We start from the raw sequence: 27,237 nt of genomic DNA on the forward strand, positions 1-27,237 counted from the left end.
TGCTTGGTAGCACCTTAATAAGAAAATTCATTTATTGAGATTTAAGTACAGAAAAGGGTCAGTTTGTAAAGGTAACTGTTATAACATTCCTGTTGTAATAGTTATAACATTCCCGTATAACTTGTTTTCACTTGGGATGGGACTGGGGAGATTTGAAGGATGGGAGGAATTAGAAGGAACCAGACTTTTGATCAGTTGCCTGGTTGAATGAGATCTTCCTAATTGGGAGAAGAGAAAATAAGCAAAAATAAAACCCTGCACAGTGACTGTAGAACACTAATAAGCTACCTGGGGGGCTTAACAAGATACAGTATTTTTATAAACTTTCTATTGCCTCAGTAAAATTCAGTTTTACTAAGTTTGTATAAGAATGCCTGTGGCCACCCGAAGAAGTGAGGAGAGCAGATTTTTAGACTGCCAGTGAAGGTGGGCGTCTGATGAGTGAGGTTTCCTTCCCTCTGGCAGAGATTTGTCTAGCTTTATAAATTGCTGGTCTGACTGGGTCCTGTATTTGTACGGTTTATCAAGGCATCTTCGTACACTTTCTACACATGACCAAGAAATTCACAGCTAATCAGGTGCCCAGGGAGGAGGGCTGCTAAGGAGTCCCAGCTCTGACTGGGACTGGACTTCTGATTCGTTTTCTTTACCTTCACTGAGGCTCTGGGTCTGCTTTCAGGTGGTGGTTCTTAAGCATGTAGTCAGTCTGTTTTTAAAAAGAGCCATTATTTGGTCCCCAACTTTCAGGCCTGTTAAATTGTTAGACTTCCCATATAAATTATGATATCAGGATAAGTTGCTCATCTGAGTTTTTAGGTGGTGTCCACATAGGAGCAGATGAGATGGAACTGTGGCCATTTCTTTATTAATCACGATTATGTTCATAATTAGCTTGTGGAGGAATCTTTTATAAACATAAAAAGAAATTTGGGGGCTTTTATTGATCTTTCCCTGGCCTTTTGATTCTCTAGTCACTGAGGTTATCAGATAATACTTTTACTTGAAAATTGCTTCCTACATACTACATACTGAATGTATTGGATGCAACATTTCTTCACATTGTAGAGAGGAGAGAGGCAAGCCCAGGCCTCAGTCAGGCTGCCTAGGTTGAACTCCAGCATTACCATCTAATACCTTTGTGATCTTATTTTACTCAATCTCTTTGACCCTCAGTTTCCTCATTAGTAATACAGCCTCTACGTCATAGGTTTGTGAGACTCACAGGGGTGGTTGGAAAAGGGTGGGGTTGTCCAGAGATACCAGTAGAGTAGAAGGAAGAATCGTCCCACTTGACATCCACTCCGGCCCCTACTGAGAAAAACTGTTTACATAGCAATTGAACAGTGCTTAGCACATAAAAAGCACCAATAAAATCTGAGCTAACTATTTTAAATAGCTAACGGGGTTTCATTATTATGAGCTAGGAAAGGCCTCCATAGATATTTAGGCCGGTTATCTATTCTGTCAGAGGAGAATACATGTCTAAAGGCAGAGTTTCCTGTTGTTTTTAATGTACCTTTAACTTAAAACTGACAGATTGTAACTGATTACAGTATTGGTTCGAGAGCATATGTTCTTTTAGTTTATTAAGATAAAATTCACCATTCTAACCATTATGAAGTCTGTAACTCGGTGGTTTTCAGTAGACTCACAACGTTGTATGACCATTACCACTGTCTTGTTCCAGAGCCATTTCATAGCACCAAAAAGAAACCCTGTACCCATTTAGCAGTCATTCCTCATCTCCCCTAGGACGTGCATTCTTAAGGTGCTTTAATGAGATTTTCTTATAGCTAAGTATTTAAGTTCACTTCAGCTCTAGAAACAATCAAAATAATTTTGGCTAGAATAATTTATGGAGAAGAATTTTGGAACTTTGTCCTATATTTATATTAAAACAGAATCTTGGGTCCTGCTTGCCAAAAATTTTTCAGCCCACATCTGTGTAGTGGTGGGGTTCTTCTATTCAGTCACAATCTTTGCCAGGTTCAGCTTTTTTTTTAGTCTAATGTTTATGGAGCTCATTATGTGTCATACTCAATTGTAAATTTCTTACATGAATTATTTGATTTCATCTCAAACAGTCAGAGTATACTAGTGCTATAGTATAGTACACTAGTATTGTCTCCACTTTACTGTTCAGGAAATGGAGGCAGGATCAGTTAATGCAGCTTGTTCGAAGTCATGACAGTACTGAGTGGCAGAATAGTTAGTGTCAGGCTCTAGGTCCCTTGCTTTTGTCTTCCCTTAAGACAAGGGGAGATGGAGAGGAGAAGAAAATTGAGGGAAATTGGAAGGGGATGTGAACCATGAGAAACTATGGACTCTGAAAAACAATCTGAAGGTTTTGAAGGGGCGGGGGGTGGGAGGCTGGGGGAACCAGGTAGTGGGTATTGGAGAGGGCACGGATTGCATGGAGCACTGGGTGTGGTGCAAAAACAATGAATACTGTTATGCTGAAAAGAAATTAAAAAAAGAAAAAAGAAAGAATGTCAATTCCACAGGCAGTTGAAAAACCTTTCTCAGCACTTTGTGAGCAGGATAGGTGCAGCAGTGAATCATTGCCATATAATAATGTGAGTAGCAACCGCCTACAAAACCTCAGTGACATAGACAGTAAACATCAAGGGTGTGAGTCTGTAGGTTAGGTTATCCCAGTTGGGCTTGGCTGCTCAGCTGGGGCTCTGTTGTTCTTGGCTGTGCTTGCTCACATATGTGGGGTCACCATATTTTGTGTCCTCTTACATCAGAGAACATCAGGCCTGCACATTCTATGAAAATTGTTTGATTTTTTGCTAGTATGTTGTTGAGGATATTATCCAGTATTTCATTTGACAAAATTTATTAGATGCCCCCCTCTAAAGAAGACATACAAATGGCCAACAGACACATGAAAAATGCTCAATATCACTCGGCATCAGGGAAATACAAATAAAAACCACAATGAGATACCACCTCACAATAGTCAGAATGGCTAAAATTAACAACTCAGGAAACAACAGATGCTGGCAAGGATTCAGAGAAAGGGGAACCCTCCTACACTGTTGGTGGGAATGTAAGCTGGTACAGCCACTCTGGAAAACAGCATGGAGGTTCTTCAAAAAGTTAAAAAAATAGAGCTACCCTATGACCCAGCAATTACACCGCTAGGTATTTATCCAAAGGATACAAATGTAGTGATTCGAAGGTGCACATGCACTCCAGTGTTTATAGCAGCAACGTCCACAATAACCTAACTATTGAAAGAGACCAGATGTCCATCAACAGAGGAATGGCTAAAGAAGATGGGGGGTATATATATGCGTGTGCATATATATGTGTGTGTGTGTGTGTGTGTGTTTATATATTTATAATGGAATATTCATCAGCCATTAAAAAGAATGAAATCTGGGGCGCCTGGGTGGCTCAGTGGGTTAAGCCGCTGCCTTCGGCTCAGGTCATGATCTCAGGGTCCTGGGATTGAGTCCCGCATCCGGCTCTCTGCTCAGCAGGGAGCCTGCTTCCCTCTCTCTCTCTCTCTCTCTCTGCCTGCCTCTCTGCCTGCTTGTGATCTGTCTGTCAAATAAATAAATAAAATCTTAAAAAAAAAAAAAAAAGAATGAAATCTTGCCATTTGCAACGACATGGATGGAGCCTAGAGGGTATTATGCTTAGTGAAGTAAGTTAGAGAAAGACATACCATGTGACCTCATTCATATGTGGAACTTAAAAAACTGAACAGATGAATATAGGAGAAGGGAAGGAAATAAAACAACGAAATCAGAGAGGTGGACAGACCATAAGAGATTTTTTTTTTTAAGATTTTATTTATTTATTTGGCAGAGAGAGATCACAAGTAGGCAGAGAGGCAGGCAGAGAGAGAGAGGAGGAAGCAGGCTCCCTGCTGAGCAGAAAGCCCGATGCGGGACTCGATCCCAGGACCCTGAGATCATGACCTGAGCCGAAGGCAGTGGCTTAACCCACTGAGCCACCTAGGCGCCCACCATAAGAGATTCTTAAGTATAGAGGACAAACTGAGGGTTGCTGGAAGGGTGGTGGTTGGGGGAATGGGGTAACTGGGTGATGAGTTAATGCCTTAATAGGAGGGCACGTGATAGAATGAGCACGTATGCAACTGTATGCAACTGATGAATCACTAAATTTGATCTCTGAAACTGATAGTACAGTATATGTTAACTAAATTGAATTTAAATTAAGAATTAACAAAAGATAAGCCGAGCTTTGTGCTGGACTTCTGGGACTTTTATGAAGCATCCTCTTTATGAGACCCTGAGAAGTCATTTCGCTCTGCTTTCACTACCTGGGCTTCTCTGTGCAGCAGATTTGTTTTTACTTTGTGACTGTAGCTCACTGTATTTCCTCTGACTTTATCTGCCAGAAAGGTTTTAAGCTATTTTAAGAATGGTTAGGGCCTGGGGCGCCTGGGTGGCTCAGTGGGTTAAGCCGCTGCCTTCGGCTCAGGTCATGATCGAGTGGGATCGAGTCCCACATCGGGCTCTCTCTGCTCAGCGGGGAGCCTGCTTCCTCCTCTCTCTCTCTGCCTCTCTGCCCACTTGTGATTTCTCTCTGTCAAATAAATAAATAAAATCTTTAAAAAAAAAAAATAATAAAAAAGAATGGTTAGGGCCTTATGCCACTCATTTTTGTTTTTTAAGATTTTTATTTATTTATTTATTTATTTATTTATTTATTTATTTATTTTAAAGATAGGGAGAGTGCACACACACAAGTGGCGCAAGGGGCAGGGGGGAGGGAAAGAGAATCTTCAGCAGACTCCGCACTTTGTGTGGAGCCTGACACAGGGCTAATCCCACAACCCAAGATAATGACCTGAGCTGAAGCCAAGAGTCAGCTGTCCAATCAACTGAACAACCCAGGTTCCCCATGCCATTCATTTTTATATTGTTCTCACTCCTAGGTTTATATTACCATTTTATCTTTTTATTCTGTTTTCTTTACCAACTTAACAATCTTTCTATTCTGTCTTTTATTTTTTTAAAAAGATTTTATTTATTTGAGCGAGATCACCAGCAGCAGGGATGGGTAGAAGGAGAAGCAGACTCCCTGTTGAGCAGGGAGCCTGACTCAGGACTTGATTCCAGGACCCTGGGATCATGACCTGAACCAAAGGCAGATGCTTAATAAACTGGGCCACCCAGGTGCCCCTATTTTGTCTTTATAACTATATTTATTTAATCTATATATATATATACACACACACACACACACACACACATTTATTTATTTAAACTTTATCATGTATGTGTGTGTGATATGTGTATATATATGTGTATATATGTGTATATATGTATATGTATATATATATATGTGTGTATATATATGTGTATATACACATATCACACACACATACACAGTCAAGGGTACCTCAGTTGTTTATTTTGGAACAAAGTTGAGGTTTAAGAAAAAGGTATGAAAAGAAAAAAGAAAAAGAGGTATGGAAACCAGATATTTTCCCATTGAGGAAAAAAGCCATCGGAAATTGTTTATGTCAATAAGCTGTGCATATAGAAGATGCAGTTGTGTATAGTCTGTTTTTTCTTTTCTTTCAGTGTTTCAAAGAAAAGGATTCAGATCCTTGTCTTTCATGTAGTCAGAGACAGTCTCTGACAGCATTGTGAGGCAGCTGTGTTGTTAAAGGGCGGTTAGTTCAGACAGCAGATGAACTCATACAGCATCTTCTGTGGCTGAGCTGTGTGTGTGTGTGTGTGTGTTTTGTGCCTTTTAATACTGAACTCCTTTTGGTACTTGCTGCCGAGTAGGTTCTTGTGCCCTACTGTAACCTTTTGGTTATACATCATCTCCTGGCCAAGGGGCTAAATCTGAGGTGAACTCGTTGGCTCGTTGGAAGCTCAGCATAGGTGAGAAGCAAGGTCAGCTGGGTTACCAGCAGCAGGGTTTGCGTATGGACATTGGTCATGGTAGTAGAATTGAACCAGGTGCAAGACAGGATTTTGTAAGTAGAATAGACATGGTAGTCACCCCAGTGACAGTAATGATTCAGTGATTCACAGTGTAGCAGCAAGGAAAATGTGAGTAAAACTGTCCCCATGCCAGAAGGAATGTCACTGAAATGTCATCGAACCTCTGCTGCCTAAAAACAGTTGGCCTGTGCATCTCAAAGCTAATGAAATCAACCCTACCCCTGCGGTAGGACTTGGAAGTCTTGAAGGACCTGGACTGTTAGCAAATCTGTCACCCAGGATCATCACAGACCTTGGCGTCTAAGGCTTAAGAGGGAGAAATGTCCTTTATCTAAGTCGGGGTTGTCTTTGGCTGGAAGACCATCACTTCCCACAGAGTCCGTGTAGGTTGGCCTCAGGTACACCATCCTCTTTGAGGGAGGAAGCCCCCAATTTCTGTATCCAAACCTATATCCTCAGTAACCTGGTCACATTCTCAGCAGTTGTTGATATTAGTAGAATTCAAACTAGAAAATACTGAAATTTAAACTTGTTTCTTACAAACATTGCTCTATTCCGATTCCCATATTATTAGAAATGTTAATATAGAGAATGTTTTACTTGTAAATGATGTGTATTTACAAGCATGTGACCCACCTATACCCCTGCCAATATCGAATGGACATTTTGAAAAATGATGTAAAACTTTGAGAGAATGTATAGGTTCAGAAGAAGTTTCAGAAAGCAGCACCTGCATAAGAAAGCTAACAAGGAAGGCTGGGTCTCAACACGGTGTTTTACCTAACCATCTGGGGAAGGGTAACTACTTCTGCTTCAAAGTACAGGTTTTCACTTGTGTTTGTCACACTGCTGGAAATTCTGGTGGTTATCTCAACCCAAATGCCCCTGTGACCGGCCAGAAACACCACGTTTATTCTAAAAAGCGAACAGAAACTATTGGACTTGCCAAATGTATGCAGACTACGTTAGATTAGAGAGTCACTGAGCTGAAAAGTGAAGTGTGAACACTTCTAGGCAAGCTGAGGGGATTCTTTGGAATCCCTTAGTGTAGTCAGGTGCTCTGAATGCTGAGAGACATGAAGTGAGGAAAGACGTTTAAGTACGCACTTGGAAGGTGGGCATGCCCTGGCTCGGGTGCTTAAATGAGGGCTCAGGTGAAACTTGGTGTGGGAGAGGGGCCCTTGGAGGACAGAATGAATGTCAAAAGAGAGAAGCTACTGCAGACAGACATGAATCTTTTCAAGCAGATTTCAGAGGAGATTCTGCACGCTCCTCTTTGCCTTCCCTGCCCCACCTCTCTCTCTCCAGGGTTAAGACGGTTTTACACAGACTCTTCGTGGTCTGGGGACTTGCCCCATTAACTCTATAGCCCTCCATGTATCCGGTTTACCATTATAGCCAGGAGCTTCCTGGAAGGAATTGGTGGACGTTTAACTGACATTTCTAACATGGCTTTTCATGGGGAAGTGCATTCTAAGTGACAGCCAATCGAGTGTTCAGCAGACTTTTGGAATAGGGTGGGAGTTGCCCATATTGGGAAAGGCTGCTTTGAGGAGCATAGCACACTGTGCTAATCTGTGCTAGAATCCAAGTGCCTGTTGTACAGAGAAATATGGCTTAGAAGCATGTTGTTCCTTTATAACTCGTTATGTGGAAAGCTGTTTGAATTCACTGAGTATTTTTATTCCTTTGACTTTTAGTCTCTGTCAAACACTTGTAAATTTCTGCCGTGTCCCATCAAAAGGACTGCAGGGTCTGAATTACAGAGTTCTCACATATTTTATTGTTTATTCGTAGATTTATTTAACATCCGAATCTAGGTTAACATCCTTTTTTCATGTCCTAGATTAGTACATCTTCTGTGCTCTCCTTTTTTGCTAAGGGGATTTTTAGCTATTCTTTGAAAGTAGAAACCTATCTTTAATTCTGTCAACCTCTACTTTATGTCTTCATTCTACTTAGACTCATGGTTTCTCATACGTCCTCTTCCTTTACAGTTTCCCTTGTTTCTTTTTATCATCCCTACTGTTACCACCATCATCCTTATTATCTCTCACTTGGGGTGTTACAGTGAGATTTTAAAAGATTTTACCTTCGGGGCACCTGGGTGGCTCAGTCAGTTAAGTGCCAGACTCATCTGTGTTCATCAGGGATATTGGTCCATAGCTCTCTTTTCTGGTGGGATCCTTGTCTGGTTTTGGGATCAAACCAGACAATGAGTTTGGAAGTTTTCCTTCCATTTCTATTTTTTGGAACAGTTTTAGGAGAATAGGAATTAGTTCTTCTTTAAATGTTTGGTAGAATTCCCCCGGGAAGCCGTCTGGCCCTGGGCTTTTGTTTGTTTGGAGATTTTTAATGACTGTTTCAATCTCCTTACTGGTTATGGGTCTGTTCAGGCTTTCTATTTCTTCCTGGTTCAGTTGTGGTAGTTTATATGTTTCTAGGAATGCATCCATTTCTTCCAGATTGTCAAATTTATTGCCGTAGAGTTGCTCATAGTATGTTCTTATAATAGTTTGTATTTCTTTGGTGTTAGTTGTGATCTCTCCTCTTTCATTCATGATTTTATTTATTTGGGTCCTTTCTCTTTTCTTTTTGATAAGTCGGGCCAGGGGTTTATCAATTTTATTAATTCTTTCAAAGAACCAGCTCCTAGTTTCGTTGATTTGTTCTATTGTTTTTTTGGTTTCTATTTCATTGATTTCTGCTCTGATCTTTATGATTTCTCTTCTCCTGCTAGGCTTAGGGTTTCTTTCTTGTTCTTTCTCCAGCTCCTTTAGGTGTAGGGTTAGGTTGTGTACCTGAGACCTTTCTTGTTTCTTGAGAAAGGCTTGTATTGCTATATATTTTCCTCTCAGGACTGCCTTTGTTGTGTCCCACAGATTTTGAACCGTTGTGTTTTCATTATCATTTGTTTCCATGATTTTTTTCAATTCTTCTTTAATTTCCCGGTTGACCCATTCATTCTTTAGAAGGATACTGTTTAGTCTCCATGTATTTGGGTTCTTTCCAAACTTCCTTTTGTGGTTGAGTTCTAGCTTTAGAGCATTGTGGTCTGAAAATATGCAGGGAATGATCCCAATCTTTTGATACCGGTTGAGTCCTGATTTAGGACCGAGGATGTGATCTATTCTGGAGAATGTTCCATGTGCACTAGAGAAGAATGTGTATTCTGTTGCTTTGGGATGAAATGTTCTGAATATATCTGTGATGTCCATCTGGTCCAGTGTGTCGTTTCAGGCCTTTATTTCCTTGCTGATCTTTTGCTTGGATGATCTGTCCATTTCAGTGAGGGGAGTGTTAAAGTCCCCTACTATTATTGTATTATTGTTGATGTGTTTCTTTGATTTTGTTATTAATTGGTTTATATAGTTGGCTGCTCCCACGTTGGGGGCATAGATATTTAAAATTGTTAAATCTTCTTGTTGGACAGACCCTTTGAGTATGATATAGTGTCCTTCCTCATCTCTTATTATAGTCTTTGGCTTAAAATCTAATTGATCTGATATAAGGATTGCCACTCCTGCTTTCTTCTGATGTCCATTAGCATGGTAAATTCTTTTCCACCCCCTCACTTTAAATCTGGAGGTGTCTTCGGGCTTAAAATGAGTTTCTTGGAGGCAACATATAGATGGGTTTTGTTTTTTTATCCATTCTGATACCCTGTGTCTTTTGACAGGGGCATTTAGCCCATTAACATTCAGGGTAACTATTGAGAGATATGAATTTAGTGCCATTATTTTGCCTGTAAGGTGACTGTTACTGTATATGGTCTCTGTTCCTTTCTGATCTACCACTTGTAGGCTCTCTCTTTGCTTAGAGGACCCCTTTCAAGATTTCCTGTAGAGCTGGTTTGGTGTTTGCAAATTCTTTCAGTTGTTGTTTGTCCTGAAAGCTTTTAATCTCTCCTTCTATTTTCAATGATAGCCTAGCTGGATATAGTATTCTGGGCTGCATGTTTTTCTCGTTTAGTGCTCTGAAAATATCATGCCAGCTCTTTCTGGCCTGCCAGGTCTCTGTGGATAAGTCAGCTGCCAATCTAATATTTTTACCATTGTATGTTACAGACTTCTTTTCCCGGGCTGCTTTCAGGATTTTCTGTTTGTCACTGAGACTTGTAAATTTTACTATTAGGTGACGGGGTGTGGGCCTATTCTTATTGATTTTGAGGGGCGTTCTCTGAACCTCCTGAATTTTGATGCTCCTTCCCTTTGCCATATTGGGGAAATTCTCCCCAATAATTCTCTCTAGTATACCTTCTGCTCCCCTCTCTCTTTCTTCTTCTTCTGGAATCCCAATTATTCTAATGTTGTTTCGTCTTATGGTGTCACTTATCTCTCGAATTCTCCCTTCGTGGTCCAGTATCTGTTTGTCCCTCTTTTGCTCAGCTTCTTTATTCTCTGTCATTTGGTCTTCTATATCACTAATTCTTTCTTCTGCCTCATTTATCCTAGCAGTGAGAGCCTCCATTTTTGATTGCACCTCATTAATAGCTTTTTTGATTTCAACTTGGTTAGATTTTAGTTCTTTTATTTCTCCAGAAAGGGCTTTTATATCTCTTGAGAGGGTTTCTCTAATATCTTCCATGCCTTTTTCGAGCCCGGCTAGAACCTTGAGAATTGTCATTCTGAACTCTATATCTGACATATTACCAATGTCTGTATTGATTAGGTCCCTAGCCTTCGGTACTGCCTCTTGTTCTTTTTTTTGTGTTGAATTTTTCCGTCTTGTCATTTTGTCCAGAGAAGAGTATATGAAGGGGCAAGTAAAATACTAAAAGGGTGGCAACAACCCCAGGAAAATATGCTTTAACCAAATTAGAAGAGATCCCAAATCGTGAGGGGGGGAGAAAGGGGATAAAAAGAGGTTCAAAAAGGAAGAAAGAAAAAAAAAAGAAAAAAAAAAGAAAAGAATTTTAAAAAAAAGAAAACACCTAAGAAAAATATAAAAAAGAAAAAATATATGTATTAGATAAACTAGTAAAAAATTGTTAAAAAAGAAAAAGGTAACAGTTAAAAAAAATTTTACCCGAAGGTGAGAAAAAAAAACAAAAAATGAAAAAGAAAAAAATTAAATTAACCGCAATACTTAAAAAAATCACAGGGAAAAAGCCATGAGTTCTGTGCTCTGCTTTCTCCTCCTCTAGAATTCTGCTGCTCTCCTTGGTATTGAAACCACACTCTTTGGTAGGTGAACTTGGTCTCGGCTGGCACATACCTCAATATCATCAAAGCCATCTATGAAAAACCCACCGCAAATATCATTCTCAATGGAGATAAACTGAAAGCTTTTCCGCTAAGGTCAGGAACACGGTAGGGATGTCCATTATCACCACTGCTATTCAACATAGTACTAGAGGTCCTAGCCTCAGCAATCAGACAACAAAAGGAAATTAAAGGCATCCAAATCGGCAAAGAAGAAGTCAAATTATCACTCTTCGCAGATGATATGATACTATATGTGGAAAACCCAAAAGACTCCACTCCAAAACTGCTAGAACTTATACAGGAATTCAGTAAAGTGTCAGGATATAAAATCAATGCACAGAAATCAGTTGCATTTCTCTACACCAACAGCAAGACAGAAGAAAGGGAAATTAAGGAGTCAATCCCATTTACAATTGCACCCAAAACCATAAGATACCTAGGAATAAACCTAACCAAAGAGACACAGAATCTATACTCAGAAAACTATAAAGTACTCATGAAAGAAATTGAGGAAGACACAAAGAAATGGAAAAATGTTCCATGCTCCTGGATTGGAAGAATAAATATTGTGAAAATGTCTATGCTACCTAAAGCAATCTACACATTTAATGCAATTCCTATCAAAGTACCATCCATCTTTTTCAAAGAAATGGAACAAATAATTCTAAAATTTATATGGAACCAGAAAAGACCTCGAATAGCCAAAGGGATATTGAAAAAGAAAGCCAACGTTGGTGGCATCACAATTCCGGACTTCAAGCTCTATTACAAAGCTGTCATCATCAAGACAGCATGGTACTGGCACAAAAACAGACCCATAGATCAATGGAACAGAATAGAGAGCCCAGCAATAGACTCTCAACTCTATGGTCAACTAATCTTTGACAAAGCAGGAAAGAATGTCTAATGGAAAAAAGACAGCCTCTTCAATAAATGGTGCTGGGAAAATTGGACAGCCACATGCAGAAAAATGAAATTGGACCATTTCCTTACACCACACACGAAAATAGACTCAAAATGGATGAAGGACCTCAATGTGCGAAAGGAATCCATCAAAATCCTTGAGGAGAACACAGGCAGCAACCTCTTCGACCTCAGCCGCAGCAACATCTTCCTAGGAACAACGCAAAAGGCAAGGGAAGCAAGGGTAAAAATGAACTATTGGGATTTCATCAAGATCAAAAGCTTTTGCACAGCAAAGGAAACAGTTAACAAAATCAAAAGACAACTGATAGAATGGGAGAAGATATTTGCAAATGACATATCAGATAAAGGACTAGTGTCCAGAATCTATAAAGAACTTAGCAAACTCAACACCCAAAGAACAAATAATCCAATCAAGAAATGGGCAGAGGACATGAACAGACATTTCTGCAAAGAAGACATCCAGATGGCCAACAGACACATGAAAAAGTGCTCCCTATCACTCGGCATCAGGGAAATACAAATCAAAACCATAATGCGATATCACCTCACACCAGTCAGAATGGCTAAAATCAACAAGTCAGGAAATGACAGATGCTGGCGAGGATGCGGAGAAAGGGGAACCCTCCTACACTGTTGGTGGGAATGCAAGCTGGTGCAACCTCTCTGGAAAACAGCATGGAGGTTCCTCAAAATGTTGAAAATAGAACTGCCCTATGACCCAGCAATTGCACTATTGGGTATTTACCCTAAAGATACAAACGTAGTGATCCAAAGGGGCACGTGTACTCGAATGTTTATAGCAGCAATGTCCACAATAGCCAAACTATGGAAAGAACCTAGATGTCCATCAACAGATGAATGGATCAAGAAGATGTGGTATATATACACAATGGAATACTATGCAGCCATCAAAAGAAATGAAATCTTGCCATTTGCGACAACATGGATGGAACTAGAGCGTATCATGCTTAGCGAAATAAGTCAAGCGGAGAAAGACAACTATCATATGATCTCCCTGATATGAGGAAGTGGTGATGCAACATGGGGGCTTAAGTGGGTACGAGAAGAAGAAATGAAAGAAGATGGGATTGGGAGGGAGACAAACCATAAGTGACTCTTAATCTCACAAAACAAACTGAGGGTTGCTGGGGGGAGGGGGTTTAGGAGAAGGGGGTGGTATTATGGACATTGGGGAGGGTATGTGTTTTGGTGAGTGCTGTGAAGTGTGTAAACCTGGTGATTCACAGACCTGTACCCCTGGGGATAAAAATATATGTTTATAAAAAATAAAAAATTATATTAAAAAAAAGTGCCAGACTCATGATTTTGACTCAGGTTATGGTGTTGGGGTTATGGGATTGAGCCCATGTCTGGGCTGCATAATCAGCACTGAGTCTGGTTAAGATTCTTTTTCTCCCTCTCCCTGTGCTCCCTCCCACACATGTGCTGTCTCTCTGTCTCTTTCAAGTAAGTAAGTAAGTAAGTAAATAAATAAATAAATAAATTAATTAAAATATTTTTTTTTTAAAGATTTTATTTATTTATTTGACAGAGAGAGATCACAAGTAGGCAGAGAGGCAGACAGAGAGAGAGAGAGGGAAGCAGGCTCCCCGCTGAGCAGAGAGCCCGATGCGGGCCTCCGATCCCAGGACCCTGAGATCATGACCTGAGCCGAAGGCAGCGGCTTAACCCACTGAGCCACCCAGGCGCCCATAAAAATATTTTTTAAAAAAAGATTTTACCTTCTTCTACCTAGAGTTCTTAACATTGAGGGTTATAATTCATACTGAGCTGTGAAATCAGTTTAATAATGATGACTGGCATTGTTTTTAGTAATTGAATAGAAATATCAGAAAGCATCTCAATAAAGGCAGTTCTCTTTCAGTTGTGTGTATGTACATACATACATATGTTACATACACATGTTATGGATCATAATTAAAATGTATTTGTTATTTTGGGTCACAGTCAAGAAGACGTGAAGGCTACTGCTTGGTCTATCGCTTTCGTGGGACTTCTTACCCAATCCTAATCCATCTCTGTCTTACAGAGCTGTTTTTCCAAAACCAGAATCTCATCATCTCACTGCCCTGCTTGAGACTTCACCCGCTCGCTGTGGTCTGCAGGAAAAAGTCCACCCTCCTTACATGGCTTATAAGACCTTGAATAATTTGAACCCAAAGCATCTTGGGTACTATTCTCCCTGCCCTGCCTTCCATATGTCTACCTTGTGTCCCAGCCACATAGGGCCTCTTGCTTTTTTTTAGACATGCTGTACTCTTTTATCCTTCTGCCTGGCCATTCCCGCCGCTTGGAATCCACTCTCCACATGGCATCTCATCTTTTTTTTTTTTTTTTTAAGATTTATTTATTTATTTGAGAGAGAGAGAGCCGGAAGGAAGAGGAGAGGGAGAGAAAAACTCAAGCGGACTCCCTACTTAGCGGGGCTTGAACTCATGACCCTGAGATCAGACCTGAGCTGAAACCAAGAGTCAGATGCTTAACTGACTGAGCCACTCAGGTGTCTTGGCATCTCATTTTTAAAGACAGAAATCAGAAATCACTGATTTTGAAAAGCCCTTCTTCAGTACCAGATAGTCAGTCATGTCTCTGTGCCTATATATTTGACAGCCTCCCCCAGCCTGACTGGGGAGAGAAAGTGAGGGCCGGTGAGGCCCAGGGCTTTGTGTGTGCTGCTAAACTGGAGTCCTTGATGAAGCGAGCACCACCACAGTTCTGGTCCTTGGGTGTTTGTTTTTGTTTTGTTTTGTTTTTTTAAAGTAAATCTTCCTATTTAAGTACTTTCTAAACATGTTTTTAGATCTCAAAGACAGAATTAGATTGGTTCCTTGAAGATCTGGAAAAGGAAATTAAAAAATGGCAACAGGAGAAAAAAGAAATCCAAGAAAGTCTGAAAGCACTAACGAAGAAAATGAGAAAGGTTTTAAATGCCAGTGAGACGTAAGTAACGACTGAAAGGCAATGATTTTTATTGCTTGGGGGAGGGGGTTGTTAACATTTTTCGGGCTATGTCAGGTAAAGTACAAACTTAAATATTGTTTTCATCACATTTTTTAGAACATTCAGTGGGAAACTGTTTTACCTAAAACTTTTCCTAAACTTACCCTGTTGTCAGATAAAATGGGACTATGAATCAGCAAAGAACTGACTTCCTTCTAGTTGGAACACCACCCTCTTCCTGTGAACATTACCTTTGACCCATGTTTTCCTTATCTGTAAAGTGAGGGGCTTGGTCTAGATCTAAGGCTCTTTCCTGCACTAGGATTCTGAGATGATTATTTATATTACTTTCATCTTGAATCTTTAGATTATTAAAATTTGGTCTTATGGTATGAGGGATTTGGAAATGCATACAGGTAAGCAGTTGTCAGATGGGCCACGTTTGTTTTGAGATTCTCTGTGATCCATTCCTAATCCCTCTCCTCCCTAAAAAGTGATAGGTCATATGATTCCTGACCTTAATTGTTACCTACCACCTTGTAACAAAACACCTAAACCTGGTGGCTTAAATTAGCAGCCATTTTATTTGATCCTCATCTTGGAACTTGGGCTGAGTTCCACTGGGCTGTTATGCTGGTCTTGCAGGTGGTTCCCCATGTGCTGGGGGCTAGACTCAGCTGGGATGTCCTGGCCTCTTGTCTCCATTTAGTTTCAGGGTTGTTCCCTTTCCATGTGACTTTTATCTGTTGGTCTCTCCATGTGGCATGTGGTCTCCAGCATGGTAGACAGACTTCTTATGTGGTACCAGAAGGCTTCAAGGATATAGGAGTGGAAGCTGCCGTGCCTTCTGAGGGTCTGGACTGTCAGAGCATCGCTTCCACCACATTCTGTTGTTTAAAGCAAGTTGGCAGGTCTGCTTTGCATTTAGGGGCATGAAGAATGGGAGGCATGGTTCACTTGTGGCCATGCTGCCACACTCACCGTTCAGGACATTTGTACTTTTTCCATTAGCCATGCCATATGATCAGACGACTTTTACTACGAGTCTTGCTGGCATTACATTTGGGCCATTTTTAGGTAGTCCTTAAGAGAATGATGATATATAAAACACTGCCTGTGGCACGTCATTTTGCGTATGCTCAGAGTAGAGTAGTTCCGTCAGAACACATTTATGGAAATGATACTGTCTGTAAAACTCTTTACAGTATTACCCCCTGCCCCCCACCATTGTCACTTTCCATGGTTTCAGTTACCCTCAGGCACCCGCAGTACAGAAGCTCAGATGATCCCCCTTCTGACATGTCAGGGGATCAGTAGTAGCCTAACACTGTGTCACACACCTCACCTCATCTCACCGCATAGGCATTTCATCATCTCACGTCATCATAAGAAGGGTGAGTACAGTGCAGTAAGATGTTTTGAGGAAGACCACATTCACATAACTTGCATTACAATAGATTGTTATAACTATTCTAAGTTATTATTATTTATTGTTATTAATCTCTTACTGTGCCTGATTTACAACTTGAACTTTATCATAGGTGTGTAGGTATAGGAAGAAACATAGATTCAGTACAGTCTGTGGTTTCATGCATCCATGTGGCGGTCTTGGAACCTGTCACTCCATGGATAAGGGGACTGCTATGCCTCTTAATATTTGAGCATGCTAGTAGTTAAGCTATTCAAAAATTCAGGATTATTTATATTTAATATATATTTTTGTATACTCAATTCAAGTTTACTATCAAATTAGATAAAATAAATGAGGCTATTTAAAAAATATTTTCTGTACTATCATAAAAATTAACTGTTTCTGTTGCGGAATAAGGTTTTATTGATTTTTTTTCACTTTATTAATTTTTTCTTACTTTTTTCTGTTTAAAGATAAGTTACAGACTTCTCTATGTGTATTGTTTTTTTTTAAACTTTCCAGATATTTTTATTTCCAGATAAATTTTTTATTTAGATTTTAAAGTAAAATCTTAGAACCTTTTGGATCTCTTAGAGAAGTACAAAGGATATGAGAAATGATGGCTGTCCAGTATTGAGTACTTAGAGGAGAACGTATTTTACAAAAGGAGTGAAAATGACATTTAAATGTTTAGGTTCTTAGAATTTTTAGCAAGTAGAGATGATGAAAAGAATGAGAGATGGGAGAGAATGAAAGAAAGGCAGAGTCCATCTTGTACAGGGTTTTGCTTTATTATTATTGTTATTATTTTTAAGATTTTATTTATTTGACAGACAGAGAGATCACAAATAGGCAGAGAGAGAGGGGTAAGCAGGTTCCCTGCTGAGCAGAGAGCCCGATGCGATGCTCAATCCCAGGACCCTGGGATCATGATCTGAGCCGAAGGCAGAGGCTTAACCCACTGAGCCACCCAGGCGTCTCCAGGGTTTTGCTTTAAAATCGAAGACTTGGGAGCCTGGGTGGCTCAGTGGTTTAAGCCGCTGCCTTCGGCTCAGGTCATGATCTCAGGGTCCTGGGATCGGGTCCCGCATCGGGCTCTCTGCTCAGCAGGGAGCCTGCTTCCCTCTCTCTCTCTCTACCTGCCCCACATCTACTTGTGATTTCTCTCTGTCAAATAAATAAAATAAAAAATCTTAAAATCGAAGACTTATACACTTTGTTTTGTAGGGTTATCAGACTGGATGTATGTATGTATGTATGTATCAGACTGGATGGATGTATTAACTGGGCTTTAAGTTCTGTTTTAAAGACTAGAAGGCTATTTTCATTTTGAGTGAGAGCTGCTGGTTCTGCCAATCATAATCAACAACACCTGCACTCTTCTGGGTCACGTTGAACCCATGGGGCTGTCCTTACAGTGAACTGAGATAGGATGGTCTACACTCAAACATATGACCCAGGGTGAAGAAAAGGTTTCTGCCCTCCAGGCATGAAAGGAAACCCACCCGAATTCTTTGCCTGTTTCTAAGATAGTAGAAATAAAATAAAAACGTAGAAATTTACAGAGAATTCAAAAAATGTTTGAATGGATATAGGTAGAATTTACTATGTGGGATCGTGTCTTTAAAAATATTTGAGGGGTGCCTGGGTGGCTTAGTGGATTAAAGCCTCTGCCTTCGGCTCAGATCATGATCTCAGGGTCGTGGGATCGAGTCCCGCATCGGGCTCTCTGCTCAGCAGGGAGCCCGCTTCCCGCTCTTACTCTGCCTACCTCTCCATCTACTTGTGATTTCTCTCTGTCAAATAAATACGTAAAATTTAAAAAAAAAAAATTAAAAAAAATAAAAATATTTGAAAATTAAAACAAAAATAAAAAATAAAAATATTTGAAAATTAATTGAAATTTGGTGATTTTCTTTCATAGATGCACCCAGGAAAATGATGGAAAGGAAAAGGAACATGAATTACTTCTGGATCAGTCCCTTGAAATCAGGCAAATTAAGCTTAAATTTGTTTTTACTGTCTTACTATACTTTTAATACCAGAGGCCCCAGCACATTAGGCTTCTAAGTCTATTGTTGTAGCTTGTTTATTTAAAAAAAATAATTATGTGTTTCTGCTCTTGTTTTTATTTTATTCTTTAAAGTAACATGTAAATACATTTATTCTTTGAGTATTTTTACTTTATGATGTTCCTACTACTTTATTTCACATTGTCAGTTAAAAATCCTGAATTTATTATTGTTGACTACTCTTCTTTTGAATTCTGAAACTAAAACTGTGTTTTTTAAAACCTTTCTTTCGTGTTACTTAAAATAACAATCTCAACTTTGCCATGGTAGTTTGTTGCTCTACAGTAATAAGTTTATTTAAGATTTTTATTATGAACCTGTAAAATGTTTTCGTTTTAATCTTTATTAACGGAAATAATGTGTTTACATACTGGTGGCCAGTGTATCCAGTAGTTAAGCAGTTGTGTTCGCATTTCTTGTTGAATATTATTTCACATATACATTTCCATTCACGTCATGATTCTTGGCCTCTCTTTTTAACTCTTATAAACATATTGCCATGAATAACTTTGTATAGATCACTTTTTTCCTTTGAGTTATTTCCTTGTAATGTGTGTCAAAACAGAATTTCTGACAGAAAGGATGAGGGAATGTTCTGTAAAGCTTATTGATAGAGTCAGATTGCACTCCACCTGTCCTCATAAAAAGGACGAACCGGTTTCTCAGCATTTCCACCAAAAAATTTTATATGTTCCTTTGATCATTTGTGAAGTGCCTAAAGGATGTATGAGTCTGAGTATTCAATAGTCAGATACTAGGCAAGAAGGTACTTTGGAGGATGTTGTGTAAGTCTGTCTGTGGCATGATTCAAAGCTAGGCCTTTGGTTATCTCCCTGGTTTGGTTTGGTTTGGTTTGGTTTTCAAGAATTTTTTTCCTTAATATTTGCAGTAATACATTTACAAATGAGAAAATGAAAGTAGAAGAATGTATAAAGAAAGGGAAGGAGAATTATGAAGAGAGTCTTCAAAGAGCTGTGGCTGCAGAGGTGAGTCTAAGACACTTGGTGATGGACAGTTACGGCAACGTATGTTTACTTTCTCTTCAATTATATATGAGTCATAACGGCATTGCCAAAAGGTGTGGAGTCTAGGGGATATCCTGTCACGTTTTTTTACCCTTAAACTTACATTGTGTTACATAGCTATACTCACGATGTACACCAGATTTTGCGATCTGCTTAACTATTATTGTAGTTCAGTCCTTTTCCATGCTGTACACTTAGAATGGCTTTATCATATGTAATTAAGTGATATACCATGAAGTAGCCAACCATAAAACATACTTGCCAGTACTATTAATATACTCTCAAAAGGAAAGAATATGCTTTTCCCCGCAGAAGAACATATACCAATGTCAGTGTACTGTTTGAGACACTGCTAAGACAAAAATCAAAATAATGACCTCTGGCTTTATTTTATTTAGTTCCCAAAATATGGCTGTCTTTGTTTTTCCAATTGAGAAGTAATGTTCTTGGTTGGTGTTTATATCTGTGATTATTCTGGGAAATTAAAAAAAAAAAAGCTTAGCTTACGTAGTCTACAGATGCACTTTTGATTAAATATCGACTGTGCAGTTGCTTCTAAGGATAAGAGGGGGGAAGAAAATCAAAGTACGTATATTTTTGGGTCCTATGCCCATATCTGTATTCATACTTCTTCAGGTCCCATTTACCACCATTTGGACAGCCCGTCTACCTCGTGGGTCCGGGACTGACACCTGCATTAAAACAAAGCACTTCTGTATTTCTGTAGTGACTTAACGAAAATGGCCAGTAGGCTTATCGGGAAGCTAAAGAGTCTAAAGTTTTAAAAACCTGCCCCAAAGGCTTTTGAAGTTCATAATGAGAGCAACTTCTCGGAGGCCTTTGAATTTGAGAGGGTGCAGCCTTGGGGTTATTCTGCAAGCCCCTGGCCCTCTGCTCTCCAGGAACAGGACCATAGGTAATACACATCAGGTGTGTCCATGCAGGTAGCCTGGCTCGGTGCTCATACATGGCTCAAGCAGTAAGCCATGTGGAAAGTTCCCTATCTGAGGAAATGTATCATTGAAGGTAAAATAATTTTACTGTCATTATGCTACTCTGTATTTAAATCCAGTTTTGTTTAATTCCTATTCACTTGTGTGAAATTATGACATAATCCAGGTTCTAGTGATTCTGTCATCATCTGTCATTTAAGAAGAAACTTGAAAGTAGTTCAGAATGTTTAGGTTTTAACAACCTAAAATAGTTTGTTTCACTATCTTAAAATACTTAAACACTCTCTAATCTAATATTAGGTATCTGTGCTTGAGAACTGGAAGGACATGGTTGTGTACAAATTACAGATCCTGGAATCACAGGCAGAAGGGTATCTTAAGAGCCTGAAGCTTCTGGGCAGGTACTGTGTGGTATCACAGATGTTCGTTCTGGCATGTCATTTAGTAAATCCAGGTTAGAGCTGATTTGAGAAAAAAATGTTTATATTAGACAGGACCTTTTTTTTTTTTAATGTGGGCTGGGCATGGAGGAAGAAGGGGCTTGAACTCATCACCCTGAGATTAAGACCTGAGCCAAAATCAGATGCTTAACTGATTGAGCCACCTAGGCGCCTCAAGACCATTTTATTTATTTATTTTTTTTAAAGATCACATGTAGGCCAAGAGGCAGGCAGAGAGAGAGGAAGGGAAGCAGGCTTCCTGCTGAGCAGAGAGCCTGATGCGGGGCTTGATCCTAGGAACCTAGGATGGTGACCTGAGCCAAAGGCAGAGGCTTTAACCCACTGAGCCACCCAGGCGCCCCAAGACCCGTTTTAATAGTTAAACAGTCAATACATGTTCAATTGTAGAAATATCAAAATATACAAACAAAACTAATAAAGATTATCCATAATTCTAAATTGATGTGTAACTAGTTAGTATTTTGGAATAAATCATAATCATTAAATGTTTGAAAAAAAAAATTTATGGGTTTTTTCCACCAACTAATATATAGGAAGCTCACTTTCATGTCAATAATTACATTTCTCTAACCTAATTTTGTGAAATTGGATAGTGTTCTTGCATACAAATGTGTTTTGATTTATTAAACAACACTGTGATGGTATAGTCAGGTTATTTGCACATTCTATTAATAAAAGCTGCACTTCAGTGAGTTTCCTTGTAGCTAAATTTTTATGCACATCATTAATCATTTCCATGCAATAAATTTCTGGAATGATGATCACATTTTCAAACTTTTTAAAAAATTACTTTATATAAGAATAGTCACTTAACAGTTTTAGTGGTAGACTGAGAATGCAATGTCACTTCCAAAGATACTCACCTGTGGTCCTTTTTTCAAATCTCTGTAATCTGTTTTGTTTTGATTTTTAAGATTTTATTTATTTATTTGACAGACAGAGATCACAAGTGGGCAGAGAGGCAGGCAGAGAGAGAGGAAGGAAAGCAGACTCCCTGCCGAGCAGAGAGCCCGTTGCGGGACTCGATCCCAGGACCCTGAGATCATGACCTGAGCCAAAGGCAGAGGCTTTAATCCACTGAGCCACCCAGGCGCCCTCAAATCTCCATAATCTTTACTTGTTTTTGTTTGACTTTGTTTCTGGAATAAGGTTTACCTGGGAGTTCTAAAGGGTCTTCTTCAGTCTAGCCTCAGCACTTTCTGTGTGGATTTTCACACAAGGGATTACTTTTCATCTGGTCTCTTTATCATATTCCACAGTCAGGTTTTTCATCCTTCTCTGTGCTTTTTACTTTATACTTCAGCTCTCAGTGTTGACCCTCTGAGGGTCATGGAAAAAGATTTTTCAAGATACAGTTTTTTCGCATGAGAAAACGTTTCTAATGAGAGAAAACTAATATGCTGATTCGAATGACAAGACTGGTATAGCTGCAGTGGAGCTCCAGTGGATTTATCCGAAAGGCTGGTGTTTCATCTGGTCATGGGCTACACGTTATGGCAACTCTGGAAACGGAGCTCGCAGCCCTTCCATCTGGGAGTGTCAACTTCCTCATGAAGCACCACAGTACATGTAGCTTCTTTCTTAGGGATTTTGTATGAACTCTTTCAATCCACCAATGGATAATGAAAGAGAAAAGACATAAAAGGAATGTTCTGGTTTTTCCTTAAGATATATAATGAGAACTGACACAACCATGGATTGATAATATTACTGATTTCCCAGTTAGGAATGGAAAGCTTGTTTGTCACTTTTAGTAAAGGTGCTGAGATAAACACTTACAGTCTGTTAGGCCTCACCCTTTATTTTACCATAATGTAAGGGTAAGGTTTTATTGAAATGTTTAAGTGTTCCAGGTTGCCCTTTTATTTATTTTTTTTAATGTAAAAACAGCCTTTGATGTTAAACATGAAGATGTTAAATGAAAAATGGTCAGATCTTCAAATTTAGGGCAAGAAACTAAAATTCAGGAGAATATGCTGTCTGCCCACCAGTTCGGGAAGTTTGGTTGATCAGTAATCAGATTTCCTCAAGTGTTTCTACTGGTGAGTCTGCAAGATACATAATACTTTAAAAATAGTTTTCTATGTGGGGCACCTGGGTGGCTCAGTCTGTTAAGCATCTGACTCTTGATTTCCGGTCAGGTCATGATCTCAGGGTTGAGAGATGGAACCCCACATTGGGCTCCATACTCAGTGGGGAGTCTGCTTGAAGATTTTATCCCTCTGTCCCTCCCTCAACACGTGAGCACTCTTGTGGACCCTCTAAAATAAATAAATCTTTAAGAAAAATAGTTTTGCATGTGTGATTATGTTAAATATATCTTTCTGGAGGGCCTGGGTGGCTGAATTGGTTAAGTGCCCGTCTTCTGCTCAGATCATAATTCCCTGGTCCTGGGATTGGGCCCCATGTCCTTGCTGGGCAAGGAACCTACTTCTCCCTCTCCCTCTGCCTGCCACTTCCCCTGCTTGTGCTTGCTGTCTCTCTCTCTCTGTGTCAAATAAAATCTTTAAGAAAATAATGTATATGTAATCTTTCTCATGTTTACATGTTTTCATGTGCACTTTAGTGTTTTTAACTTTTAAAAACATTTCTGAAGTAGACAGTAAGCGATTTCATGTTTTTCTGCTGTTTCAGTGATTCTGCAACTTACCCTGATATGAAGTCTGATGTCCATTCATGGGAATCGTTTCTTTCTAAGGTTAGAAAAGAAACTGAGAAAGCAAAGGTAAGTTATAAAATATTCTGTAATTCTTTCAAAATCTATATGATTGATTATAGTTCTCAGGAGATAGGTTAGTGTCACTGAAACTCTTTTTTGAACTGTTTAAAGCAATATGTATTTTTTTTGTTGTCATTATTAAAAGTTTTTCCTGAAAGTAATGCTGTTTTCTTAATTACATGTCTTAAACTCTGCCTGTAATTGAGAAAATTAGAGAAGTTATATTTGATAAGGCTGTAGAGCATTCCAATTAATATCTAATTTTCAACTTCTTTCAAGAAATAATTGTTCTGATACTTTGCATCTCTGTTATATTTCCTGGAAGAGTGTTGACCATTTGTAAATATTTAGTAAGAAAAAAGTATTAATTCACAATGCTGATTTTCCCTGGGAATTTATTAGACGAGCTTAATACTTTCCCTTCTACCTACAGTCTCAGTATGAAGAACAAATTCAGGCAATTAAAAATGGCTCTCGGCTCAGTGAACTTCCTAAAGTGGAGATTCCCCAGCTTTCATTTCCTATCTGCAGCACAGTAAGTCTGTCACACCTTCTTTTTTTCTTACTTTTTTCTTTTTGTCCGTGTGAAGAAAAGAAAATGGAACAGTAAACCACAGTTTCTTTCTTATTTGGCCAGACTAGATGCTTGTTGTTTGTATTCCAGGAGTGGGGATGAAACGGATTAATAAGTTGCCTTAGTGCTTTCATTATTGGTGCTGCTGGTTAACCCTTTAGGTTTTATAATAAACATTCTTATATAAATGGAAGATGAGTCTTCCTACGTGAGTGTCTGAGGACAGGACTATAGTAAACACAGGGCTGGTACCTCTGCTTTCTTCTCTGGATACTGGTATATGTGTTTCCTGTGTGTGAATGAATAATCCAAGATGATCGGGTGGCTGTGATTTAGACCAACTATGTCTACAGATAAAGTCTTATTCCTAGATGCTGTGGGTATAGGACCAAAATTAAGATCTGTTTTTTCATCAAATATAGACAAAAAAGTGCTATACCTGAGACATACAAAGGTTTTGTTAGTCTGATCTGTTGTATTTTACTGCTAATTTAAGGTATTTGCTGAATCTTTTGAATAATAGTGATTGCTGAACCTGGCTCTGTATTTTAAAATATGCAGCACAGTAATGGAAAACTATTTCTGTTTTGTGGACTTTAAAATTTGGCTACACTAAGTATCACTTTATTGTATTCTCGAGTACGTATTTCTTACTTGGGCACAGAGCAGATATTCAGCCAATACCACATTGAAAAGAATTAAGCCCAAAGGAGATCTGACTAAAAGAATTTAAAGAGGTACTCTATTCGAGAGTTGATTAGAGGTAGGTTTCAGAATATTTGGGGACATTAAAATCTTCTGGTTGTGAAATAGTCTGCAGTAAGGAGACTATTTTCCTTACATCCTGATTAGCACCTTCCTGCCACTGGCAGATCTCTGGGCTGTTCCCCAGCCTGGAGCACCAGCCTCACCCTCCACCTTCTGCCTCTTCCTAAAAGCCCAGTCAAGGCCACCCACATTTGTGCCTCACCCTGTGACCCTTCTGTCAGGTGCGTTAAGTCTCCTTAACATAGGTGACTACACTCGGGAGCTTGATCTTGAAAGTCTCAGACGCTTGGATCGTGATCTCAGAGTCCTGGGATCGAGCCCTGGATGGGGCTCCCTGCTCTGCAGGGGGCCTGCTTCTCCCTTTCCCTCTGCCTGCCGCCTCTCCTGCTTGTGTTCTCTCTCTTTAATAAATAAATAAAATCTTTAAAAATAAAAAATAAAAAAATTTGGAGCACCTTGGTGGCTCAGATGGTTAAGCATCTGCCTTAAGCTCAGGCCATGATCTCCAGATCCTGAGGTGGAGCCCCACATTGGGCTCCCGGCTCATGGGGAGTCTCTTTCTCCCTCTCCCTCTGCCTTTCCCCCTGCTTATGTTCTCTCTGTCTCTCAAATGAATAAATAAAATCTTTTAAAAATTTTGAAATAAAATAAACATAAAAAGGTTTGTGTTCCTCCTGCTTGTGCTTCCTCTCTCAAATAAATAAATAAAATATTTTTAAAAAATAAATAAAACGTTAAAAAGTTTGGCCACTTTGGGGCGCCTGGGTGGCTCAGTGGGTTAAAGCCTCTGTCTTTAGCTCAGGTCATGGTCCTGGGGTCCTCCACTCAGCAGCTTCCCCCTCCCTCTCTGCCTGCCTCTCTGCCTACTTGTGATCTCTGTCTGTCATATAAATAAATAGAATCTTAAAAAAAAAAAGTTTGGTCACCTTGAACTGAGTAATATACTCTGTTGAGATCCATTTTCTTCTCTCCATAGAAAAACATTTTTCAGGACGCCTGGGTGGCTTAGTTGATTAAGCAGCTGCCTTCCGCTCAGGTCATGATCCCAGGGTCCCACATCGGGCTCCTTGCTCGGTAGGGAGCCTGCTTTCCTCTGCCTGCCTCTCTGTCTGCCTGTGCTCGCTCGCTCTCTCTACCTCTGTCTCTGACAAATAAATAAATAAAATCTTTATAAAAAAAAGAAAAACATTTTTCTCTGTTGAACTGAGTAAGATAGTAGAGTTTGATGTAGAATTAAAGATCACTTATTTATGTTTCTCAGTTTTGTTTTGGTTTTTTTTTTTTTTTTGAGATTTATTTGAGAGAGAGTTTGGCAGGGAGGGACAAAGGGAGAATCACAGGCAAACTCTGTGCTGAATGCAGAGCCTGAGGCAGGGCTCTGTCTCACAACCCTGAGGGGTTGGTTGTGAGGGGTTCATGACCTGAACCGAAACCAAGAGTCAGATGCTCAACTGACTGTGCCACCCAGACCCCCCTTTTTATTTTATTTATTTTTTTTTTATTTTAGAGAGTATGTGTTTCTAAGTTCTTAGTGGCAGACATGGAAGGGAAAAAAAATGTGAGATCTCAGTAGAATGTTTGCTATTAATTTTTAGTTGTATCTTATATAATTTTATAAATACACAAAAGACTTTTTTATTTTTTTTAAGATTTTATTTATTTATTTGACAGAAAGAGAGATCACAAGTAGGCAGCGAGGCAGGCAGATAGAGGGGGGGAAGCGGGCTCTCTGCTGAGCCGATAGCCCAGCCCGATATGGGGCTCGATCCCAGGACCCTGAGATCATGACCTGAGCTGAAGGCAGAGGCTTAACCCACTGAGCCACCCAGGTGCCCCAACAAAAGAATTTTAATATCTAAGCCTTGGGAACTCTTAGGGTTCCAGGAACTTAAGTAATAAGTGTCCCTAAAAACCATTAGCTTCGTGTGTCATTTCTCCCCCATTCATTCATTGGGTATTTAGTGGTGATCAAGATTAGATGTGGTCTGTTCCCTCAAAGGGCATATGGATTTGGGAAAGAGAGTCATTAAGCCCATAATTATAAGTAAAGTGTGCCAGGGTTTTTCATAGGAGCAAAAAAATGCTTTAGCAGCATAAATTAGAAGGCATTAACCTAACCTAGAGGTCTGGGCCTCAGCAGAAGATTCCCTGTTGGAGGTCTCAGTGAGTCAGAGATCTGGAATAGGAATTAACTAACCAGTCAGAAGGAAGACATGG

The 27,237-nt window shown here is 39.5% G+C and overlaps 1 protein-coding gene across 1 annotated transcript in view; it reads left to right on the plus strand.

Moving 5' to 3' along the window:
• The window catches only part of TTC3 (tetratricopeptide repeat domain 3), a 130,172-nt gene that overhangs the window by 92,778 nt on the left and 10,157 nt on the right, over positions 1-27,237 (plus strand). The window contains exons 37-42 of the mRNA XM_059392334.1: positions 14,898-15,037; positions 18,373-18,441; positions 19,410-19,506; positions 20,799-20,899; positions 23,594-23,684; positions 24,112-24,213. Coding sequence (XP_059248317.1) covers positions 14,898-15,037; positions 18,373-18,441; positions 19,410-19,506; positions 20,799-20,899; positions 23,594-23,684; positions 24,112-24,213 — 600 coding nt within the window. The remainder of the gene's footprint in view (positions 1-14,897; positions 15,038-18,372; positions 18,442-19,409; positions 19,507-20,798; positions 20,900-23,593; positions 23,685-24,111; positions 24,214-27,237) is intronic.

This window comes from Mustela nigripes, chromosome 2 (genome assembly GCF_022355385.1).
Source record: "Mustela nigripes isolate SB6536 chromosome 2, MUSNIG.SB6536, whole genome shotgun sequence".
NCBI lineage: Eukaryota > Metazoa > Chordata > Mammalia > Carnivora > Mustelidae > Mustela > Mustela nigripes.